This window comes from Manis pentadactyla, chromosome 8 (assembly GCF_030020395.1).
Source record: "Manis pentadactyla isolate mManPen7 chromosome 8, mManPen7.hap1, whole genome shotgun sequence".
Lineage (NCBI taxonomy): Eukaryota > Metazoa > Chordata > Mammalia > Pholidota > Manidae > Manis > Manis pentadactyla.
This window is the reverse complement of record NC_080026.1, coordinates 126,612,996-126,636,205: the sequence shown is the minus strand read 5'-3', so window position 1 is coordinate 126,636,205 and position 23,210 is coordinate 126,612,996. Positions and strand designations below refer to the sequence as shown.

Below are 23,210 nucleotides of genomic sequence, written 5' to 3'. Positions count from 1 at the left end.
CCCAGCCGTGTGTCATTACTCAGAATAGAACTGACTTAAACCAGCTTGGGATCCACTGATAACAGATTTGGAAAAAGTCAACTATCTTTGGCAGCTGTAAAGTTTCACATCCAGAGAAGCACCCTCTTGTAATATTTTAAAATATAAAATAATATGAGAAAACTCTCTGGGACTTGAGTTTCTGTCTTAACATTTGAGATAGTTTTCCCCCTTAGAGGAAAAGAAATAAGAATAAACATTTTTGAGAGTTGGCTTCAAAGTGTGATCATCAACAAACCAAATGTAATTCTGTTTGGGGAAATGGGTGGCCTTGGATGTGGTGTATAAAGGACTCATCACAGTTCCTATGAAAGCCTCAGCTTTTAAAAAGGAAAGCTGATTGATTGGTACCGACTGTCATAGAAATGTCCAAGTGCTAACCCCCTGAGGTGGTAAAATAGCAGGTTTTGGGTAACCCACCAAGCTCCCATGTCAGGATTAATTGGCAGTCATATTAGTAACAAACATGACGCAGGCTGTGCTATTGTTGGCCTATCCCTTTGACTTGTACAGAGTGGTCACATGAAAAACAAAGAAGCATTAAAATTCTACCAATTATTTCATCTTCTGTGCATTTGAGTGTTCTGGTAGCTGGAAAAAGCTCAGGATATTTAAAGGGACTGTACTTATTGCTGATTTAAAGTAAATACCTTCAGGGGATGGACGTAAGTGTTGGAAAAATCTCTCTTTCGCATCATTGTATACTACCTAACTCGGGTGGCTTAAAGAGGAGCCCATTACAGTGGCATTTTTAAGCCTCTGATTGCCGTGGTCACATAGGGTTATAGACACAGGGGATTATAGTCTTTGGACTAGGGCTGAGGACCCTTGGGCGAGTTTCACTGCCTCTGCCCCTTTCCACTCCTTCTCCTTTGCCAGACGTGTGATGGGTGATTGACAGGAGAAAGTCTGACGGATCACGGGGCATACATTGAGAGTCAGGGCTAGCAGGATGGGCGTGGGATAGCCATGAGCAGTTGGGGGATTTTAGTGAACAGTGCAAACAACATTCAAAGGCAGTCTGTATGAGTGTTATTTGTGTGTGCATGCCAAATAAAACATATCTGTTTTATGAGACACGGAGGGTCAGCAGTTGTAGAAGTAAAGTGTAAGCCTCCTGCCCTCCCCCTAATGGGACTTTTAAGGCAGCATTCTAGAAAGAAACCGGCAAAGAGCTTTCTCAGTCACAGAAGAGATGTGAGCACGGTGCAAATAGATAGGCTTTACGAGAATGCTGACTACTAAAATCAGCAATGCAGAGGGCAGCTGGCCCCACCCTCGCTCAACAGCAGCAGCATCTAAATGGGTGGCCAGACCATGCCAGCCCTAACGTCCCACCACCGGCCCCTCTGTGGGCCATGGGGGCAGAGGCATCTTCCCTGGAGCAAAGAACATTCAAGCACCCCCTGGATTTCAGTCTAGGTCCATGTCTCCCTCGCCTCCCAGGGAAGCCTCACTACAGTTCCTTCTCTTCACAGAATACAGTTTGAAGCTAATAGAAACGGGCACTTGTGGATGTAACACACGTTTACAGATTGATAGGAAGAGCAGAAGGCAGATGGACTTTCCTGTCCATGTAACTCTTACTTATTAGAGTATTCAAATATTGAATTAGATAATTGAATATTTGAATATTGCATTATAATATTGAAAATCATCTATATCTGAAACAAGACTTCCTGTCCTGGGAGAAGAGTGCTCCCTGCCCCTCCACTGCCCCAGTATCTCATCAGACCGAAACAAAGTCCCTTTGTGCCAGATTGGGCCAGACCAGACTGGAAATGATTTAGAAACTCTTCCCAGGGCCAAACCCCCAAAATCTAGATGTGGTAGGAAGGCAATTATCCAAACCTGCTAAATACCCAGGACTCCTCTGGCTGTGACCAAGTGAAAATTTTAAGTGTTGAGTTTTAAAAGGAAAGTTGCCAATGGGTGTTCTGTAAATCATTTGTGCCAGCAGACTGACCCCATTATGTCAGCTAATCCTGGAAATACAGGAGGTAAATTTAAATCTTCTAGCATGAAGCACTTAATCAATATTCTAAATGTTTTTCTTGCAATTTATGCTAGCAGAGCAATGGGGTACTTTGGCGTCCCGTTAATCTTCCCACTGGAGAAGAGGCACTTGAGAACAAGGCCAGGGTGGTGCGATTTTGTACAGGATGACCAGAGGGAGGGTGGGAGCTGAAAGTGGAGGGAGCGAGGTGCTTATTTCCACACCAGGGCCCTGGCCTGGGGATGTTTATCCTCTGAACTCACTCCACTCCTTCCAGCCGGCAGAGCGACCCTGTGGGCACTTCCTCAGTTCTTCCCTTTTAATCTCTGGCTGACAGCCTGGGAGCTGTTTTGCTGGGAAGAGCGTGAGCTTTGGAATTGGTTGGACCTGAGAGAGAATCCCAGCTCACTTTCTATTGCTCTTTGACCAGGGGCATGTTTCTTGCCCTCTCTGAATGTCTGCTGTGAAATACTACCCACCTCTTGGGTTTGTTGTGAGGATTAATAAGCTAGTGCTGGTGTGCAAAGGGCCTGCTGTGACTGGCCGACCATCTGTGCTTGGTACGTGGCACTGCTCTTACCATGACTGGATGAGCCGTGTTAGAGCTTTAACTCTGAACTTGGGCTACAAAGGAAGGGCTGTTCCCAGAGGTGGGAGGGTCATGGAAGGAACAAGATGGAGCTCTTTAGATTGTGCTTCCTTAATTTGTAAGAAAGGTTTGAACCATGTCCCGTGGGTTCTAAGATGTGGTCAATGCAGAAAATTCCAAGGAAGGAGAGCCAAGGATGGGATGTTCTTTGGATACCAGGCCAAAGAGAAAGGAAAACTGAAAGGCAATAAAGGGCCAGGTCTTGGGGGATTAAAACTGTTGCAAATGCCTCTCTCCATGTCCAGAAAGAGTCCCCCGACCCTGGGAGCTTCATCCTAACCATCAGCTTCTTGGTGCTGTGACTTGGAGCCGTGACAACAGATGGATCTTGGTCCAGTCTGGATACAGAGTGCGGCTGTCTGGCAGGGGTCGTGGCCTCATTTCTTTAACCAATGCTGACATTGGGAAGAGATGACACTGTAAATAAGAGACATTCATAGCTGCAGAAAAGGTGGTGTTAAAGAACTAGCCCTGCCTCTAAGCCTCTAAGTCCAGAATTTGAGTCTTTCCCGAAGCTGCATTCTGCCAGTATTATTATTTGCTTAATATTTATCTTTAAACTCAATTACTGGATATACTTACTTGTATACACACTACCATTTTTTGGACTCATCTTAAGCTGTTAATAACATGTGAAACGTAGGTGAATCACTATGCTGGCTCTCTCTATTTGATCAATATAAAAATATTAAAAAAGCAATAAAAATGTTTGTATGCCATCTAAATAATGTCATACACACCAGTGGTGCCCAAACCCCACTTTGGGAGACATTATAAACAACCTAATCATATGACAGATCCGAGAACTGTTTGCTTTGATAACTTGCATCATCTCTACTTCTTGCAGTTTGGTGTTAAAAAAGCAAATTGCATACAGCACTTCCCATGGGTTGAGTACTGTTCTAAGCATATGCATATATATATATATATATATATATATATATATATATATATATATATATATTCACTCATTTAATCCTCACAGTAACCTCATGAAGTCAGTACTATTATTATTCTCATTTTTCTGATAGTAGACTTGGAGACACAGAGAGGCTTGGTCAGGAGAGGAGAAATAGGAAAGTAGCATTTTTCCCCTCTATGCATTTTGAATGGCCACATTTTATTACCTAAATCATAGCACTTTACCTTTTTGTTTCTGGATAACATTATTCATTCAGTATAGATTAAATCATTCCCTAAATTCTTGTTAAACTCTGGCAGATTGACTTGCCAGACTGGTTCATAAACTAGCATAAAGAAAGGTAATGGTGTCTATTCTGACACCAACTGGTGTCCTGCAGTACAACTCAGTTCCGACACTAGCTCCCTGGAGTTAGCACAGAGTCCGCTGGTTAAGGACATGGCCCCCAGTAAGACTGCCGTACTTCAGATGCTAGTTACACTTCAGGGTCCCCAGGCCACCTGGCCAACCAGCTACAAATTCAGGGGTTCCCCTGAGCCTCTCAGGTTCAAGTCAATAGAACGACTCAGAACTCAGGAAAGCACTGTACTTGACAATTACAGTTGTATTATAAAGGATACAAATCAGGACTAGACAGATGGGGAGATACTTAGTCTAAGGCCCAGGAGGCTCTGCAGTGGAGCATCCATGCCCTCTCCCTGATGAATCCAGTCATGTTAGCCTCCAGGTAAACTGATGGATTCACCAACCAGGAAACCCCACCAAGCTTCAGTGACTTGTGGTGTCATTACATAGGCGTGATTGATTGAGCCATTGGGCACATGACTGAACACAGTCTTGTGCCCCTTTTTGCTCCCTGGAAGTCAAAAGTTTGAGCTGACCTCTTGTGGCTCAAAGCCCCAACCAGTTGACCCCCCTCCTGCATCATTCTGATTACCATAAACTCAGGTGTGATCCAAAGGACTCATGAATAAAAAAGATACTCCCATCACCCAAGAACTTCCGAGGATTTAGAGGTTAACTCCCAGGAGCCAGGAACAAAAACTAGTCAGATTCTGGTTTTAATTCTAGAGTTGAAATTTTGAGCCTAGCTCATTTTACCACTTACCAGGCAAGGCTTTCTTATTCTGCCGGCCTCAGGTTCCTCACCCATGAAATGAGGGTGATGGCAGTAGCACCTCCTGGAGTGTGAGGAGTATTAAACATGGATCTTGCACATAAAGTGTGCTTGGGGCAGTGCCCAGCTCAGAGAAGACACTGTGTAAGTTTCTATTATTTGTAAGTTCCGTGGGACATTGGGATATCATTGGCCACCTTTGTCCCACATTCAGTAAGAGAGACATGCTCTGACTCTGAGTTATGCATTTGTGAGTCCTGTTTTCCAGTGGCATTTTTGGTCTTTGTAACCTGTGGGGCTTTGCCCTTGTAGAGTAGACATGTTGTGGATAAGAAAAGGTGAAGCCTAGCCAGAGTGGGGATTGTAAAATGTAGTTTAGAGTCAGATGCTTCTCCATGGGGCATCACTTGCTTCCCTGGCATTCTTTTTGGAAGGTGGGCTGCACACCCCTATGCCAATCTTGGAAACTTCAGTAAGGCTTACTTAGTTTCAAACCCTTGGCTATGACTTGGCCAGTTCCCCAAGTAAAGCTTGCTCAACCTGGGTGCTGTTGACATTTTGATCTGGAGAATTCCCTGTGGTGGGGGCCGTTCTGTGCATTGTACAGTGTTAAGCAGCATCTAGAGGCCAGCAGCACCTTTCCCCGATTGTGACAGCCCAAGTGTCTCCAGTCATAGCCAAAATCCCCTGAAGGGCAAAATAGCCCCTGGCTATAGACCACTGCCCAGATACAAGGGCTGCCTCAGAGACACCCCTTCCTTTCTACTAACAAGGGAAGCAGAGGCACTGAGGGTCTTTTAAAGTTTCCCCCCTCCACATGGTAAGGAATGTCAGGGGATGTGAGAGCAGACTGGGGCACCAGACCAAATCCTCCATCAGTAGTGCAGGCAAGAACGTGCAAAGGGGCTGCAGTCACCACCAGATGCCCATTTTGAGACATTTAAGTCAATTTTCCCACAATGCTCCTCTCAGAGCAGGACCCAAGGATAGTATCATAGGTGGTGTGAACAGAGGCCCTTGACCTGGTTCTCCTCATCCAGGGACCTGCAGGAGTCCCAGCCTGCGGGGCCTCACAGCCCTCCCTCTGAGCGAGGTTTGTACCTGTCCAGCACCCTGGGTGGCTCCCCTATGGATGACATTTCAAAGAGACTTTGCCAGGCAACCAGAGTGGCTGCAAGTGTTTGTACCAAACCACTGTTGGGTTTCACACACCTGGCCTTTGAGGTTGGGGCGTGTGAGGAGAGGTGGGGTTGAGTAGGAACCTAAGGCCAGAGCCAACTCATCAATACTGACACCACAGCACATGCGCTCAGTCTCAATGACAGTGGCAGCCTGGATGCTGTCCCTGAGCCTTCTGTTTGGGGAAACAGTCTTGGTGCTGCAAGTTAACTTGCGGTATTTGGTTCACACTTTTTGTGAGCTTCCCATCATTTCTGTCTGTTAAAGAGTGTTTTCTAGCACCCTGTTGTTTCCATCTCATAAAAAAAACACACACACAAATCTTGGCTGCACCTAGTGTTTCCTTTACATAATGTGCTCCTGCTCAGAATGAGTTTATTTCCCTATTCTGGGAGAAATGAGCTGTGTGTGTGTGTAGGGGGTCTTCCGTTAACAGAAGTAATAACTGCAGCCCCTGCCCCCGAACCCGCCAGGCTGCTTCTGGGCCCCCCTGGAAGCATCACTGCAGAGCTGTAGACCAGGCTGCCAAGTGGCCCTGGGGCCCTGGGCGATGGGTCCTTACTCCCAGTATGGAGAGGCTGCCAGTGGCCTATTGGGACTTAATCTTCCTGGCTCCAAGTGCCAGCAGATGAGCTCAGAGGGAAGCTGCACCCCAGAATCCACCCACATTAGCCCTGGGAGGAAAGAGGCTGTTGTAAAAACAGTTTTTGAAATGACTGCTTCTAGAGTGTTTTCAAAGCCCTTCATCCAGGACAGCGTTTGAATTCAGAGCTCAAAATGGGGTATTACTCCATGAAGGCTGCCCTATAATCCAGCATGCTGAAATCCATCTTCTGTTGTGTATTCAAGCCCTACTGGAAATGAAGTTTGCAGGGCCTAACTGGTACCAAGGAAAGGGAATTTCATCTTGGGGGTGCATCTTCATGGCAGGTAGGTGTGCGGATGACCCCGTATCGCAGGGTTGTACATTGTATTAGTCAGCTAGGGCTGCCCTAACAAAGTACCACAGGCTGGATAGGTGCAGCAGTTCCGGAGGCTGGGTCTGCAAGCTCAGGTGGTTTGGTTTGCTCCTGAGGCCTTGCCCCCTGGCTTGCATGTGGCCACCTGGTCACTGTGTCCTCACAGGGCCTCTCCTCCATGTGTGCTCATCCCTGGTGCCTCTTTCCAAATTTCCTCTTCCTATACAACAGTCAGCTCGGATTAGGACCCACTCTACCAGCCTCGCTGTAACTTAATCACTCCTTTAAAGGCTCTATTTCCAAATGCAGTCACATTCCAAGATACTGGCGATCAGGACGTCAGCACGTGCATTTTGAGAGGACACATTTCATCTCATAACATATGTGTAAGGGAAAGGTACTTAATAACTAAACATTTGATATTTTAAAAATCTCCCTTATAACGTAGCTTTAGGGGAAAACATTGCTGTTGCCACCAGCCGTTCCACAATCTCCAAGGTCCTGCGAAGTGTCACTCGTACAGCCTTTGTTGAAAAGGCTCTGACTCTCAGCTGGCTCATGGGGAAAGACACTTCCCTTGGGACAACCAGCTGTCCCTCCCAGCCTGCAAATATGGGGTGCTCTTTGCCTTGCTGAAGCAGGATGCTATCGGATTTCAGGCCTCTGCAAACTTAATTCAAGGAATGATTTCTTTGTGATTGGCATGTTTGCATTGTAGCAAACTTTGGTGCAACATATTGTTAGAATATACAATACTGTAATTTAAGATTATTTTATCAGCAGTAAAGGGTTTTATAATTCATTTTTAAAAGTTGTAATGGGCTTGAGCATCTTTAGTATAGTTTAATAATATAGCATTTTATAGCTGGCTGTAAAATTTCAGATTACGGTTTTAGCAATTGCACAATTCTATTTTATAGTTTAATAATTGTTCAAATGAAGGAGAATATAAAGTTCCTAAAAACCAATTTAGTGACTTAGAAAAATAGCCTTTTATCAAAATCTAATGCACACCTTTAATGAACCCAGATGTCACCTTTTCAACAGACACATCATGGCATCTATTTTTCTCAACCACAAAGTCTTCCAAATTAAGTACACAGAGTGCAGTATCTCTGAGTTGTAACTTTTTTCCTTTTTTTTCTCTTTCACCCCTAATCTCCTACAGCTAGGTTCAGCCTATTTGCCAAGCACAGGTGAACACCAGCTAGGCCAGAAGAGTTTTAGAAGGAACAGGGAGGAAATTGGTTCTCTCTTGAGAAGTTACTCATGTTACAGATGGCTCCTTGATCACACCTCACCCTCAGCTCCTGACCCTAATGAAGTCTCTTATTAAGGCCTCAGGATAACCCACACCTCACCATTCTGTGAGTGGGCGAGTGGCAAAATGGGAAGCACCACATTATAATATAATTATATACTATCCTTCTGAGTAATGAAAGCGTTAGCATATAGCACTGGGGAGAAGGCACTATTTCTCTCTCATTGTCATTGGAATTATAGTTTGTGTTCTTATATTTCTAGGATTTTCCAGGGATGTTGTCAGACAACTGGAGTTAATAAAAAAAAGTAGGCCCTGGGCCAGGTATACAAATATGGTTACTTTGGAGCCCACGGAGCATCCTTCGCATATGTCCCAGGACCCTTGGTACAATGTGATTCTTGGGCAGACCAGCTCTGGCTCTGAGCCCTGTTTCTGCTAGAGAAATACCAACAGTCAGAGGAATTCCCACGTGGCTGGGCTCCTTCCTGTCTGGGGTTCAGTCCAGGAACTTGGGGCTCACAGCCCATTTCCACTTTGTGTTATAAACAGCATGCCTGTTATGTGAATGGCGGGGAGACCGACTGGGGATCGCCAACCTGCAGAGGAGGCGGGCAGAGGTCACCTGCAGTGGCTGGAGCCCCTCTCCTGCATCATCCAGAGATGACTGGGCTCCTTTCCTCTGTCTCCCACTCAGCTCTCTAGCTGCCTCGGCCGTTTTGTCAGCTCCAGGGAATTTCAAGTGGAAATTTGGGGTTACTTGGGAACAGCTTACGGCTGTCCCAACACCATTAGGCTATCTTTTGCCAGGTCATGGTCATCTCAGCAATGATGCCACAGCTGGAGGGCATTCTTGCTGCCCAGGAACAGGCATTTGCCCCAGGCCTGAGCTGTCATCTCCATCTATTCTCTGGCCCCAGCACATGACACCCCATACATTAAAACAGGGTGCAGGGTAACACTTAGTGGTTCTGAGGGCCTATGAAGAGTTGAGGCAATGCCATCATTTCACTCCAAAACCAAGCTCATTTTAAGATAATACAAATTCTCAAGCATTAACTGTGCCAATGCTTGACAAAGGGTCATGCAGACAGCAGGCCAACAGTGGCACTGGTTAGTTCTAGAAGTTGCTTTTTTAAGAAAAAGAAGCTATCGTGCTATATAGTAGAAAATACTGAAGGACCAGGCTTTCTGCTACAGTAAAATCAGACCTTCAGACCTGCCTGGGGATTATAATGGAGAGTAGTTTTATCTCCTTAATCCTTGGATTTATCATCTGTTAAATGGGAATAATGAACTCTACCACCTAGGAGGTTGTAATAATTAAACAAATTAAAATTCTTTAGCACAGTTACCAAGCTTCCAGCACAGTAACAGCTTTTATCACTACTTTGTCTGGCTGGTTGGTCTGTGCTGATCATGAGACAGAAAAGGGGCCTTTGCTGAGGGAGCATTTGGTGACCTTCACCCCAGAATTCATCTTGGAAATGAACTTGGGCATTATATAGGATGTGTATAGAAGTGAGCATTAGGTTCAACCAATTTTTTATGATCACCATTTATGATGTCTTTTCCTAACATATTTTTACCACTTTTCTCAAAAAAAAAAAAAAAAGAATGAGAATAATTTAAGGATGGGGATAGGAAGACTAGGCCCTCTCAGTGCATTCTGGGAAGACCCATTAGGCTACCTGCACCTGTGGTCCAGAGGGCAGTGAGGCTGGCCCATCAGAGGGACAGTAATTCAGCAGTTGGACAATTGCTTATCCAATTGCTGGGTAATAAACATGCTTAATAAAAAGGAACAGAGAGTCTACACCATCTTGGCCATAAATATGCTCTCTTGGTCTGGGTAACCTATGAGAATACCTCTGAGCACAGTTCGATCACATACTATAAATAAATCCAATTTCTTGTATCCCCCACTGACCTTTTATCCTTAGGACTTCTAACCAGTTATGCCTGAATATCTCCTTGAATAATAGGCTCAGCCTTGTGCCTGAGCCATGAAACTCACATGTGGGAAGAAAATGGCTCTGGTTCTCTTGGAGGTGAGGCTCCACAAAGGGATTCCCCTTCCCTGTGCCCCTCCTAAATGAGGCGCAAGAGGAGTCACATCATGGGCAAGGCTGTCTAGAGAGGAAACCAGGGATTGGGTCTGTACCGCTTGAGGTTTCCCCAGCCTGCCTGTCCCTTGGTTGCAGAGACCTCAGGTCTGAAACAAAAGGGTTCCCTTCCAAGGGCTCTCAAGCAAGCAAAATTCACCAGGCCCAGCTTGACTTCTGGCTTCAGGCAGAAGCCACATTTGCACAAGTTGCTCTGGTTTCTGGGGTGCGGCTTGCAAGGGCCCTCTAGTGCTGTGCACTCCTTGTTCGCTACTTGTCTGCACTAGGCTGCCTTCACCTGCTCTGTCCGTGACCCCAGGCTTATGAATGCCCCCCTTGGAACCTTCCTCAGCTGTCAGCAGGATAACAGGAACTATTTCTACGGGCTGATCTGAGGATTATGATCTAAGGTAGTGCATACTGTGCTGGCCCGGAGTCAATGTGCGTGGGCTCTGCAGTCAAAGAGACTGGAGTTAAAGAGAGAAAATCTCAGTGCAGCCACTCTAAGCTGTGCAACTTGGGCAAGTTCCAAACCATCAGAACCACTGTTTCATGATCTGCCGCCCTTAGAAATTTGCGTTGGGAATATTCAGTACAATGCGGATGTATCGTTATCAATGGAGGCTACCGTCAATGGTAATCAGCAGAGTCGTCATCACTATTAGTCTACTTGGTTTTCCTCTGTTTTCTAGAATATTTTTCTTTGTGTACTAAAAGCACATTTTCCTTTCAAGTTTTTAAATTTTTTGCCTTCATTTTGTTTCTCAGAGCGCCAAGAGTGCTCCGTCTTCCCAACAGAGGGTGAACAAAAGCCCTGGGTCTGTTATGTCTCCAGACCACAGTGTCTTATATCAAACCTTAGTTACCACCATAAGTCACAGAGCCATTACGGGGCTGCACTCAGCTGCACATAAATGCACAGGAGAATGAGAGGCTTAATAAATATTATCTGATGGGGATGAGGATGGGTGCCTGATGAGATAGGCTCCACGCACTCCTCATCAGGGACCACAATGAATCTTTTCTGTTGCTCTTGCACATTTACATTGCTAACTGCACATTTTGGGAAAACAAATGTTTCACTTTAGAGCCAGCCCCTAGTTGCCTTTACACCATTATAGCTGGATGTCTGCTCCGCAGAACGCCTCCCCCATCCCAAACCAAAGCGTCGTCTTTCACATGCTGTTTTGCATAATCTTACTGTCAATTGGGCATAATTTTTAAAAATAGAATTCATGGTTGCTCCTTGTCTGAATATTTCATTAATCTAGCAAATTAACCATGAATGAAAACACACAGTTCTCTGATGTCGTTTGCAACCTGTGTTTGCCCCAACTTAGGAAAAAGCAAAATAGATGTAAGATGATCCTGTGAAGTTTTGGAAAGAAGAAAGGCCAGCTCGAGTGCCACGTTAAGCTCCCTACCGTAGACAGTGTCTGCACACAGCCCTACTTGCCATCCTGCCATTAGTGTTAAATTACAAGTACAGGGCTGCAGGCATCGTTTTTATGGTGTGCTGGGGACTGATAGGCAAGCCCGGGGGACTGCTCAGCTAATGGAGGACCGTTGATATCTCTTACTGGACTGTATCTCTTTCATTGCATTCATTTTCAAATCCAAGGAATCACAGATGATCATGAGCCAGTTCTATTCAATATCATGTTCACATGCCAAATGAACTGAGATTTTGCATTTTTTCTACTTCAGTCCCAGTCCAAGAACAGCAGCATAGGAACCACAGAGAGGCTAAGCGATCGACAGCACCTTGAGTTTTTAAAGACTTCCGCCTATCACATTTGATTCTCAGAACAACTCTGTGAGGTAGGCAGTGAGGCAGGAGTTATTTTAATTAGAGCTGATAGTTGAAAAGCCAGGACTGAGACACTCCTAACTCTGTTCATTTTATACCACGTCAGTCAAGCCAGCACCAGAAGCAGGTTATCAATCATAGTAGAAGCTCTCGTAAGTGACCTCATTTAGCCAACTCATCACAGAGCCCACCTCTCCAACCCCCCGTAAACACCTAAGGCCCAAGCACACTGAATGCTCCAAGCTGGTGGCCTCTGTCTTTCTGCTCACCAATGCCCCTATTCCCTCCAGTTGAGATGCAGGCTTCAAAGAGGTGTATTTGTTCTCAGACCTTTTTGTGCTGTTGTATTTGTATTTACATCATTTACACGAATGATTGAAATAGCGGCACAAAAGAAAGCCCAGTAGTTTCAGTGAAAATGAAGTTAAATACGTTGAAAAGACCAAGTTGCTAAAAGGAACACCTTTGGATTAGGTGTGGACAAGACAACTGCTGAAAGGCTGGAAAAAAATCATAAAAATGTAAAAAGATTCTGCACTGCGATCCTTCTGTGAGTATTAAACAAACGTCCCTCCTGTTTTAAAGAACCTAAAACTGGAAATTGTAGACTGGGAATTACAGGTGTAGTTTATGCAGAACTGAAGCAAGGGCACTCCAATCAGCAAAGTCTTTAAAAAACTTCATTTTAAGAAGACGGCCTTAGTCATGTATCCAAAAGTCAGTAAACAGATGACATCCATATTTTTTATTAAAACGTTTGATCTGATACATACAAGGGCATATTATTCAGTCTTAAGAAAGAAGGAAATCCTGCAATATGCAAAAACATGCATGAGTCTGCAGGACATTTCCTGCTCGATCCCACTTACATGAAGTACCTGAAATGGTCAAATTCACGGAGGCAAAGAATAGAATTGTGCGTGCCAGGGGCTGGGATGGGGATGGAAATGCGGTTTTGTTCGACAGCTATAAAGTTTCAGTTAAGCAAGATGAATATATTCTAGGCACCTGCTGTACAACATTGTGCCTACAGATGACAATACTGTACTGTGCACTTAAAAACTTGTTGAAGGATCTCATGTTAAGTGTGCTTACCATAATAATAATAGAAAAAAAGCAGCTTTGAAATTTTAAAAACCATTTGATACAAATGTGAAATTTTTAAATCATGTAATAATTTTGCTCTTGAACTTAATTTTTCATTTGACGGAGGACCTGTGGGCCCAGTTCCCCAGTCCTGCCAGGTATGAAGGTTTCTCCTCTAGGCTTGGTGCTAAGCTCAACCTAAATTGCACAAACTTGGAACACCCCACAGGTGCCAGGAATCCAAGCCCTCCTAGATTCTAGAATGTGAATCCTTGTCACAGCCAAGGCTACGACCCCAGGCCCCTTCACACACACTGTTAATCTGGCCTCATATCAGTTCACTGAACTCTGGGTGTTAGATGCCTTGTCTAAGCAGCCCCACCGGGATCTAAGCCTGTAGTTCCTCTGGATAAAGAAACACATAGTGAGGCCTCCAAAGCCTCTTCCTGCCCCCACTTTATGACCGGCTCAGCCGGCCCGAGCCTCCCAGACGAACTAACCTTGGCATCCAATGGGCTTTCCTAAACCTGTGCCAAGTGAAATATCTTAGAGCTGAATGTAATGAAAGCTTTTTGGCAGAGCTTCAGGCAAGAGGTAGAGACACAGTTCTTGGAGGGAATAGACAGAAAAGCACCCAAGGATTATCACCACCCCTTCTCAGAAGGATGCTTACCCCATCCTACCTTGCACTCTTCACAGCCCTGCAGTCTCTCCTGAGCCTGTGTCAGGGTCCATGGTGCCGGCAGAAATTGGCTTGGAGAAATGGATCCTTTCCCCGCCGAGCACAGCCTCTGAAAGACAGACGCCCTAGCCCAGGAGCTCAGAGTAGGCCTTATTTATGTGTCCACTTGTTTCACGCAGCTGACTTTACTGCACATTATTCAGACCAGTGGTGGCAAGTGATTGTTACCAAGTTTGTAGGAATAGCAAATCACCAGGAAGCTGAGCTTCGGAGTAGACAGTGGCAGGGATTTTAGAGAGACTCGCCAACTGCTTGTGACCAGACCAGCAATAAAACCTCCGCGGGCTCTCCCAAATCCAACAAGAAAAAGCTGAAAAAAGGATAAAGCTACAGAGCACTGGGCTGACCACCCTTGCTTAGCTTGGACTCACTGGAAGACAGCATCTTTTTCCTGCATAGACACTAATTTGGGCAAACAGGCATCAAGTACACAATAGAATGGCTATATAGTAAGTACTACCCATAAAAGTTTATAATCAGGTAAGTCTATTTTATTAAAATGGAATGTGAAAAATGCACACTCTGAAGCAGGTTACTCTGTTCAGTCATCCTTTTGAATTAGGCACACATCTGTCTTCTTATGTTTTGTCCTACAAGAAAATGCAAGATGTGTAGATTTAAATTGAGCTACGGCTTTGAGTTCTGACTGTTCAGAGAAGAACTCATGCAATGGTTTCCCTAGCAAAGGTCCAATTTATGCTGCAGAAGAGACTCATATGCTAATAAACTGATATTGACAAATGTGATGGATGCAGCTAGGTACTTACTGAGTGCTGGAGAGCAAAGTTGATTGCATTTTACAGTCTGTGTATTTCTGTTTATTGCTTGTATTCTGTCATTAAGCAAACAGGTTCCTAATATAGCAAATCTCTCTCATCAGTAAAGCAAGGGAGAAAAGAACCAGAAGCATCATTAATTATGACCATTTGGCTGCAGCCTGGACAGTCTGTTGCTATTGGATTGGGCAACTTCCTCTGGTTTTATTTTCTGGAGGTATAACAGAAACTGGCTTTTCTTATACATGGGGCAGAGTAGAGAAATGTTCCATGCCCTGCTGGCTGACAGCTGCCTAAAAACCTGAGATTAAACACTGGCTTCTCTACAGAAATGGAGTCCTGGGGCAGCAGAAGCCAGGCTCCTTGTGGGTACACTTTTAAGTCTTCAATCCTATAAACGGAGCAAGTGTGCTGTTCCAAAACCTGACCTGTCCTTGAGGCTCCTGGAGGTTCCACAGTCGGTAGAACTCACGTGTGCATGCGGTGGCCCATGAGTGGGCTCAGCTGAGAGCTATGAATTGTGTGTGTGCCTGTGTGTCCTGTACAGGAAAGCGATTGCCACCGTGGCAGACTTTCCAAATGCTAATCACAGGGGTATAAAGCAGGAGAGTCATTGTTCTGACTCCAGGTAACAGAGGTTAACAGCATCTAATGCACTGATTAACCCTCTGGTGCCAGGGATGGCGAGGTCTGGGCCCTCAATCACAGTGCCGAGGAAATTCTATTACCTTACGTGCCTGGACTTGTGGATTACCAGCAGTGACAATTTTATAACACTGCTGAAGGGACAAGGCTTATAAAGTGCCTAAAGAACAGGTTCCCTGGTTTTCTAGAATGACCTCAAGGCTACTGGGTTGAAGACAGGCTTCTCCGGTGCCCTTTGCATCTCCCCATTCTCAAGATGGAAATCTCAGGGTACTGTGTTTTGGGGATGGTGTTGCCCCCATCTCAGAGTCAGGAGCCTTTGCCCATAACTGTGTAACTATGAATCAGCTGTTATGAAACATAAAAGAGGTTAAATAATTCATTCTCAGCATGCTGTCACAATGGTTAAAATTGACTTTTAGAAAATGAAATCCATTCCCATCTTCTTTATCCCTTGCTCTTTTTAAAGAGGTAACATGCTATAAAGTTTCATGTTTAGATAGGCCCAGGCTGGCCAGGTTGTGCGTCGGGTCCCTGCCTTTCCCATTAATGAGCAGGGCCGCAGGGCCACAGGGCCGCAGGGCCTGCAGAGAGGACCTTGAGTGCTGTGCCAGCACTTCCATTATTACTTATACTCATGGTACTGGTTTAGAACTCAGCGATAAAAGGTGCTCTTCCAGTCTAACTTACCTTATACCCTACAAGGTCTCAGAAAATATTTTTTAACTTTCCTGGGACCATCCCAATTTTTATCAACTAAGACAGCATTTAAAGCATGTAGGCACTTTTTGCAATAGTTCAAAGTGGGGGACGTCCTGTAATTTGATGTGTTTGCATTTATCATACCTGACTGGCAAGACAATGATAGCATGATGGTGTTTTCAGAAATGTTCAGGATAAAAGCCTTTAAAATGTGGAAGTAACAGGGTACTCAGGCTTCTAAAACGGGCTTTAAAAGCAAGATTTTCTTAAGTGGACTCTGGATCTGCAGAGAGGTAGATTTCTGACCCTGAGTGGTCATTGGAGGCGTTCTGAGTGCACCCAGGACTTACAAGCATGCAACCAGCTAGACATACACAGGTCTAAATTCCAAGGCTCTGCCCCTCCATCTGCAGCTTTCAAATTCTTAGAGGCCCTGGATTCCTCTAAGTGTGACAATATTCCACCTGTGGGGGATGCCATTCAGTCTAGGCAGCAGACCCACTGGCCCTCATTCACAATATGCAGCTCAGGTTTGGTGTGGAATTTTAAAAGCTATCATGTCTGTGTGCATTATTTTGATTCTGTCACCTAAGTGCCACCTGCCTTTCTGATAACCAGTGACATCTGTCCTTCACCTAATCAGACTCACAGAGCTCGCTGTGGTCTAGGCTAGTTTTGATGGTCTTCCAGGGCTGCTGTGCTCTGCCTCTGCCTTCAGGGGCCTTTCCACTGGCACCCAGGTCTCTTGGTAGAAAGCTGTGTTAGTATACTATGTAAGCAAAGCATTTAAAGGCCTGCGTGTGTGGACTGCTAAGCCTCTGGAGCGCTAAGTGCTTCTGGAGGGTGGGAAGGTGTTTAGCAGGAGAGAAGGCATTTTCTTGGCACATCTGCAGGGGCCTGGTGGCACATTACTACTACTACTCAGCACTTCATCCAGTTACCCCAACAAGAATGATCCTAGTTTTAGTGAAGCCAATGGGACTGCAAGGCCAGAAGGTGACTGTTGCCTTAATATAAAGGCCATTCAAGATGCCTGATTTGAGGGAAAAGGAGCCCAGAGACTTCACAGACTCGGAGCTGGTCTAAGTGTATTTTCCTGGGTGATGAAATAGTTATGCCAGTCATTCCCAGATGGAAAGCAAGGGCCTGATGTTCTGCCTATAATCCTATACGCGGGGTGAACCCCTCGGTGATTAAGGAGGGTTAGCAATCTACCTATGTGGTTCTAGAATCCACTCGGGAAAACCTGTTGTGATAAAAAGACTTCTTCTCCATTGGCAGAAGCCCCTTTGCAATCATTTAATAATGGTGGGTGTTACACTCATTTCAGTAGGTTCCTGAAGAGATGAGGAAGCATAACTGGTGAGTATCTTTGTGTACACAAAGAGTAAAACACTGCATGCAGGTGCTAATCATACAAGAACAATGACAGAAGGTGGTCCTCCCAGCCCTTAGGACTCAGCACTCTTGGGCTCTGAGGCATAGTTCGGCTGTGACCACAAGCACAGAAACAACTTGAAGGCGTAATGTGTCCCAGACTAGAAGTCAGACTGCCTTCTGTGCACATTTCCGTGAACTCCTTAGTTATACAAAGGCCCTTAGGAAGGGTTTATGTCTTTTGTAGATTATGGCCCAGAAAAGAAAAGACAGAATGTGATATTTTAAGGCCATTTTGGTGGCTGGGCACAATTCCAGTCTTGAACGGAAATAAAACATGTGAAGTTCTATGCATTATTCTCTGCAGGTAACAATGCGATGAAACAGATTTGCTATTAATATAGATTAAAAGTAGGTTTTTGAGTAAGGTTCAATTCCTCTTCCAATTTCCCCTCTGAGCTTCTTATATATAACATTTAGTGACCTTTGAAGAGCCCAGGGATGCTCTGCAGTGTCTAATTCTTGATGGCTGTTAAAGGTTTCTATTTCATATTCACAGCTGACATATGCAAATATAGGTAAAGATTATGATGCCTCCCAAGTAGCATTATGGCAAATAAATTACTCCTCGGGTGAGCATGCTATCATTGCAGCCAAGCATGTCTTCAACGAGTTGCAAAAGTCTTCCTGCAACAAGCAGGCAGTTTGCCGATGCCATTCACGCAGAACTGGTTGGCCAGATACTCCTTGGTGCAGGTGTGATGCTGGACCAGGGGCATCCTGTTGGCAAGTGAGCTCTCGCTCTGTGTGATGGTACCAGCAGGCATGGGGAGGTTCCTTGTGTGGATTCGGGGGTGGGTAGGGCATGGAGTCAAGCACACCGGGATTACCTGAGAGAAGCACTGTAACACAGGAAAAAGCACATTTTAATTCAAGAGTTTTAGAGACCTGCTCTATATCCTGACTCTACAAGTAAATCGCCGTGTGACCTTGGACAAGTCACTTAGCCTCTCAGCAATCCAGTGTTTTCCTTCACAAAACAAGAGGATGGTACTGAGACAGTGGTTTTAATTATAACTGTTGAGCAATGGAACCTTGACTTCACTCAGTTCCCAGGTAGATGCCCAGTGGAGATGTGTGCCAGTTGCAAGGAAATAGAGATCTTAAAGCCTTCCTGGCTCATCCCCCCTTGCAGCTGCCCTGTAGGCTGTTTTAAGGTTGCGGGATGCCTCACACCATTCCTCTAGGGCCGTCTGCAAGAGTCCCTGCCCTAGCACCTTAGCTCCCAGGCGGTGAGTGGCTTACTCAGGAGAAGGCAGCCCACGAGCCCAGTGGCTCCCTCTGTTTGGTCACACCACCATATGCCCAGCAGCGGAAAATGGCTTGGTAACTGTTTGTTGAGTGGAGCACCGAATAAACGAATGAACAAGCAGTTTCAGGGAGTTCCTAATACATGGGGATTTTTATTGCAACATTTTTACCTTGAAGGCATCTCCCAAAAATTAACATTCAGAAATATGAATGAGCTCAAACTAGAAGAGACTTCGAAGCTTTGTCTTTAGTAACCTATTCATGTACTGGCCCTACTAGCCACTAGCCACATGGCTATTGAGCCTTTGAAATGCGACAGGCCCGAATTGAGACATGTTAGGGCAAATGTACCAAATTTCGAGGACTTAACGTGAAGAAAAAGAATATAAAGTACCTCATTGATAACTTCTTATATAGATTTCCTGTTGAAATGGGAATAGGTTGAATAAAACATTCTTCATCTGTTATCTCTTTATGCACATGGTTACGAGAAAATTTTAAATTATATATGGGGCTCACAGCTATGCCTCACATACGTCTGTGAATGGCACTGCCCTAGACAATTGATTAAGGAATTGTCAGTAGTTACTCTTCCATATTATGTCTGAGTGATTTTGTGTATATATGTGTGTGTTTTGTCTTTCTCCAGGCACAGAAGCTGAAATCAAATGTGTCGGGCAGCACACACCTCTGCCTTTCTGATGTAAGTTATCTTTCTTCCTAGGTTTCTTTCTCCCTGCATTTCTGGAGACAGAGCCTTTGGGCTCCTGGGGCAGAAGATGATGTGAAGGGCTCAAAGACAGGAAGGGTTCAGGTCCAGAAACGATGCAAGGCACCCTCTATGCCCCCCTGTCCTTTGAGCAAAGTGTAGTCTTTGGATCTCAGTGCACAAAGTTAGAATTAAGTGTGGACCAGGGATTCTCATGTCAGAAGTGGACCAGCACACACATCACTGCTCCAGTGCCACGAGACTGTGACCACAGTCAAGTAACATCACCCAGCACAGAGAAGATGCTTACCAGATGCCCTCTGTGTACAGTTCCTTTGACCTCCACAGCAACCCAGAGGTAGCTAGGGCAGGCCGCCTCACTCTTCCCAATTTACAGGGGAGGGACTGCATGATTGGGTCACATGCCAATCATAGCTCACTGTGGCTGGATGCAGCATTGTGGGATTAAGCAGGTGCTGGGGTGGGGGTGGAGGCATCAGTCCTGGGGAAGTGCTGACTTCTGGTTCAGGCTGTCCCACGGACGAGCTGGACAGGCTCCTTCACCTATAAAATCTCAGCTGAACTGGCTGATGGAGGAAAAGTTCGCTGGCTGCTATGCTGGAATCATAATGCATCTCTGCATGAGCCAGTACTTGCCTGGGCTGGTTTTCTGAAACGATTCTTCCTGCCTTCATTCTGTGATGAGGAGGGACAGCAGCCATTCCTCCTCAGTCAGTAGTACCCAGAGGGAGAGGCCTTCCATGTCCCACAGCTGTAGGGGGTCCCAGGAGTGGGAATGAAGAATGGCTGGGATACCGGGCCCAAAGCTCAAATCCCTGAGTGGATTTTAATAATCCACAGTGGAGGAGCAAGAAGTAACTGTTGGCAGTCTATCAGAAGTGTCTAGTTCTCCCCCCAGATTCATGGTCCCGTCCAGTAAAACTACACATCTCAGTGGTCAAATCTTGTGCCAGCTTTAGTGAGTGGTATAGCTAGTTGGAGATAGGGGATGAGAGAGAGAAAGGGTGTGTTTAAAATATACTGTTATAGCATGAATACATGCAGTGGGTGATAATGAAAATATTCTTTCTTACAGCGTGATTATGAAAAGGATGGTCTCTCTGGTGCTTCTAGCCACATAACCACAAAATCAATGGCTGCTCCTCCAAGCTGTGGTCTGAGCCCACTGCTGGTCCTGGTGGTAACCACCCTGTCCACCTTATTATCTGTATCTTTGGCAGAAACATTGTAGCTACATTTAAAAACAATACGGACATGTAAAAAGACAAAAACCAAGTTATCTGTTTCCTGTCCTCTTATGTATCTGAAATTCCACTTTTAGGAGCTCAGTTGAGACACTGCTAAAACAGTTTCATCCAACTGGAACTTTCTTTTCTTTTCTTTTTTTAAGAAAGCTTCTTGTGATCCTTAGGGCTTCTATTGGCCACCTAATGCAGTGCTACATTCCAAACTCAAAGGCTTTGGGGCCTGCTGTGTTGTGAAGGGACAGTTGGTAAATTCTAGCTGTAAAGCAAACGAGGGCCATGTTTTTCATGATGATGATGATGATTTTAACAATTGAACTCTGGCCTTTACCAGCTAGAGAAGGACTTAGTGTTTCTAAAGAATCTTCCATATCTCATGTAAGAGTTTTGGTTTCTGGTGACCTAACAGCAGCATAACATGGATACCAGACTTCTTTTTTGTCATAAAGCAAAGATTCTCATCAAGAGAATCGTGATGTACTTTGCGCAAACACACCTGTACCGATGTTCGCCTTTCTATATGTACTAGCATCTCCCACGCTAATGTTTATGTAGTATAAAGAGTTCTTCGCTCTCCTACAAAACAACAAACACCCATCACATCCAAATGTAGTGTCTGTCTTCTCGTCAGAACCGAGAGTGAGAGTGGGTGTGAAACTTCACAAAACCTTCAACAGCACTTTCCTAAGCCTTACCTGAGTGAGAAGCCCTTAAACTAACGAGAGTCAAATTCCGCCGAAGTGTCACTCTAATACTCTTTCCATGTATGAGGTTATATGTAGAAAAAAATTTTACTACTAAATGGTTTCCACTATTGGCTTTCTATACTTGGAAGTAATGGTACTGTCTTCATTTTTTACTGATGATTTAATACAAAATACTTGGAGCTTGTTTTCCTCTCATAAGTAGTGTTGGCTCCAATATTAACTTCACAAACACAGCTCTTCAAAAGCAGCCTCTGAGGAGCTCCATGCTTTAGCAGAAAGCACTGCAGCACGTTACTGGGACAGGCAGGAGGAAGCAGAGCAGCCAAGCGCTGTCTTTTATCATTTCAGTGCCAGTGTGCATACCTGCGAGGAGACCGCAGCCCCTCGTTAACGTTCTGCGATGTCTAATGGCACACGTGCCAGGTGATGCAGTCAGTACCCTGGTTTTCATGTTACCTGACAAAGGCCACTTTGATGGGGAAGGGGCACAGGGATGTGCTTCCCTCTCTTCGACGCAGATCTGTGCCAGGGAACACAGTCCCGTCTCTAAGGGGTGTCTTTACTCCCTATTTGGATGGCTTGGCAGCTGTTGGGGCCGTTTGGTCATCAGGAAGCTGCTTGCATCTTGTTCTCTGTCCTCGGTAACAGACTGGGACTGACTATGCGGAAAGAAAGGAGGTTGTGGATTGGGAGAGTCAGCAGTGGGGTCTGGGGAGGGTAGCTGGTGGGCACAGGTACACGGAACAGAACAGGACTCTGGATATAAGGCATCTGGCTTGTTCACCACGTGTCAACTTCCACAGTTTTTTTTCCTTAAAGAAATAGATTCTGAAGTGCACTTTTGAAGTGTGAGTGAAATGGCAAGACTCAGACTCTGCAGTGATTGAATGCTAGTAGACATGTGTCTGCAGAGCTGAAGAGAGGAGAAGGGATTCCATCTTACAGGGTGCTGGGAGCATTGGTTTCTCCCCACATTAGTGGGTGGGCTGGAGGGAGCCCATGGTGCACGTACTGATCCCTTTTGCACGCTGAGGTTTGCCTTGAAAGGGTTAATCAAATTCCTGGGATGGGGAATCTATTAAACCCAAGATAAAGGCATAGTCTTTTAGCTCTGTTGCTGTTTGAAGTACCTTTATATCCAAATGTGAATAAATATAAATGTATAATACCAATTACCAAGTTTTTTCACTTCAGAATGTTTTCAAGGGAAATTCGTCAAACAAATTTGATGAGCGAAAGGCTTCATAAAGACTCTTTGCATCAACACATTAAATGTGTGGAGATATTCAGAATTCCAGTCATCTATGAGAGCGTATCTCTTAAAGAGCATATGTTATTTTAATTAAGGTATCTCTGTGTATCTACATTGGACTAATTGCATATGGGTCCGATTCTACGTGATCTACTCCAGAAAGCTATTGATCACTTCTGCAGTAAACAGCGGCTCTAATTAGCTGCAGATGACCGAAGAGGAAATGGGACTTATCAAAGCTGACGGGTCACCATCCATGAACAACGTGGGGCTGTGCAACCCACAGATTCAATGTCAGAAAGCTTCATCTCTCACCAACAAAGATGTCATTTTTCTTCAGAGATAGGAACCTATTAGAGTTACCAAATCCTAAATTTGGAAATAAATTGCTGATTCAATAAGCAGGGAGAAGGATGTTTAGTGACAACACGTGAGAGAGAGTCTTACACAATCCTGCCAGGCAAGGGTCTCCGCCATGCAGGGTGATCTCAGTGTAACACAGTGCCGGCCCTGAAACAATATCTTTTGCCCCAGTACTGGAACAGGCAAATGACTTACCTCTTCTACCTGTCTGACTTCCTCCTGCAGGCTCAGAGCAGAA

The 23,210-nt window shown here is 45.0% G+C and overlaps 1 protein-coding gene across 5 annotated transcripts in view; it reads left to right on the top strand.

The window, feature by feature from the left end:
• The window catches only part of GFRA1 (GDNF family receptor alpha 1), a 205,948-nt gene extending 183,419 nt beyond the window's left edge, over positions 1–22,529 (top strand). For all 5 annotated transcript variants that reach the window (XM_036898800.2, XM_036898803.2, XM_036898802.2 and 2 more), the window contains 2 exons: positions 19,326–19,379; positions 20,482–22,529. In XM_036898800.2, coding sequence (XP_036754695.2) covers positions 19,326–19,379; positions 20,482–20,637 — 210 coding nt within the window. In that variant the 3' untranslated portion in view covers positions 20,638–22,529. The remainder of the gene's footprint in view (positions 1–19,325; positions 19,380–20,481) is intronic.
• The last annotated feature ends 681 nt before the right edge of the window (positions 22,530–23,210 follow it).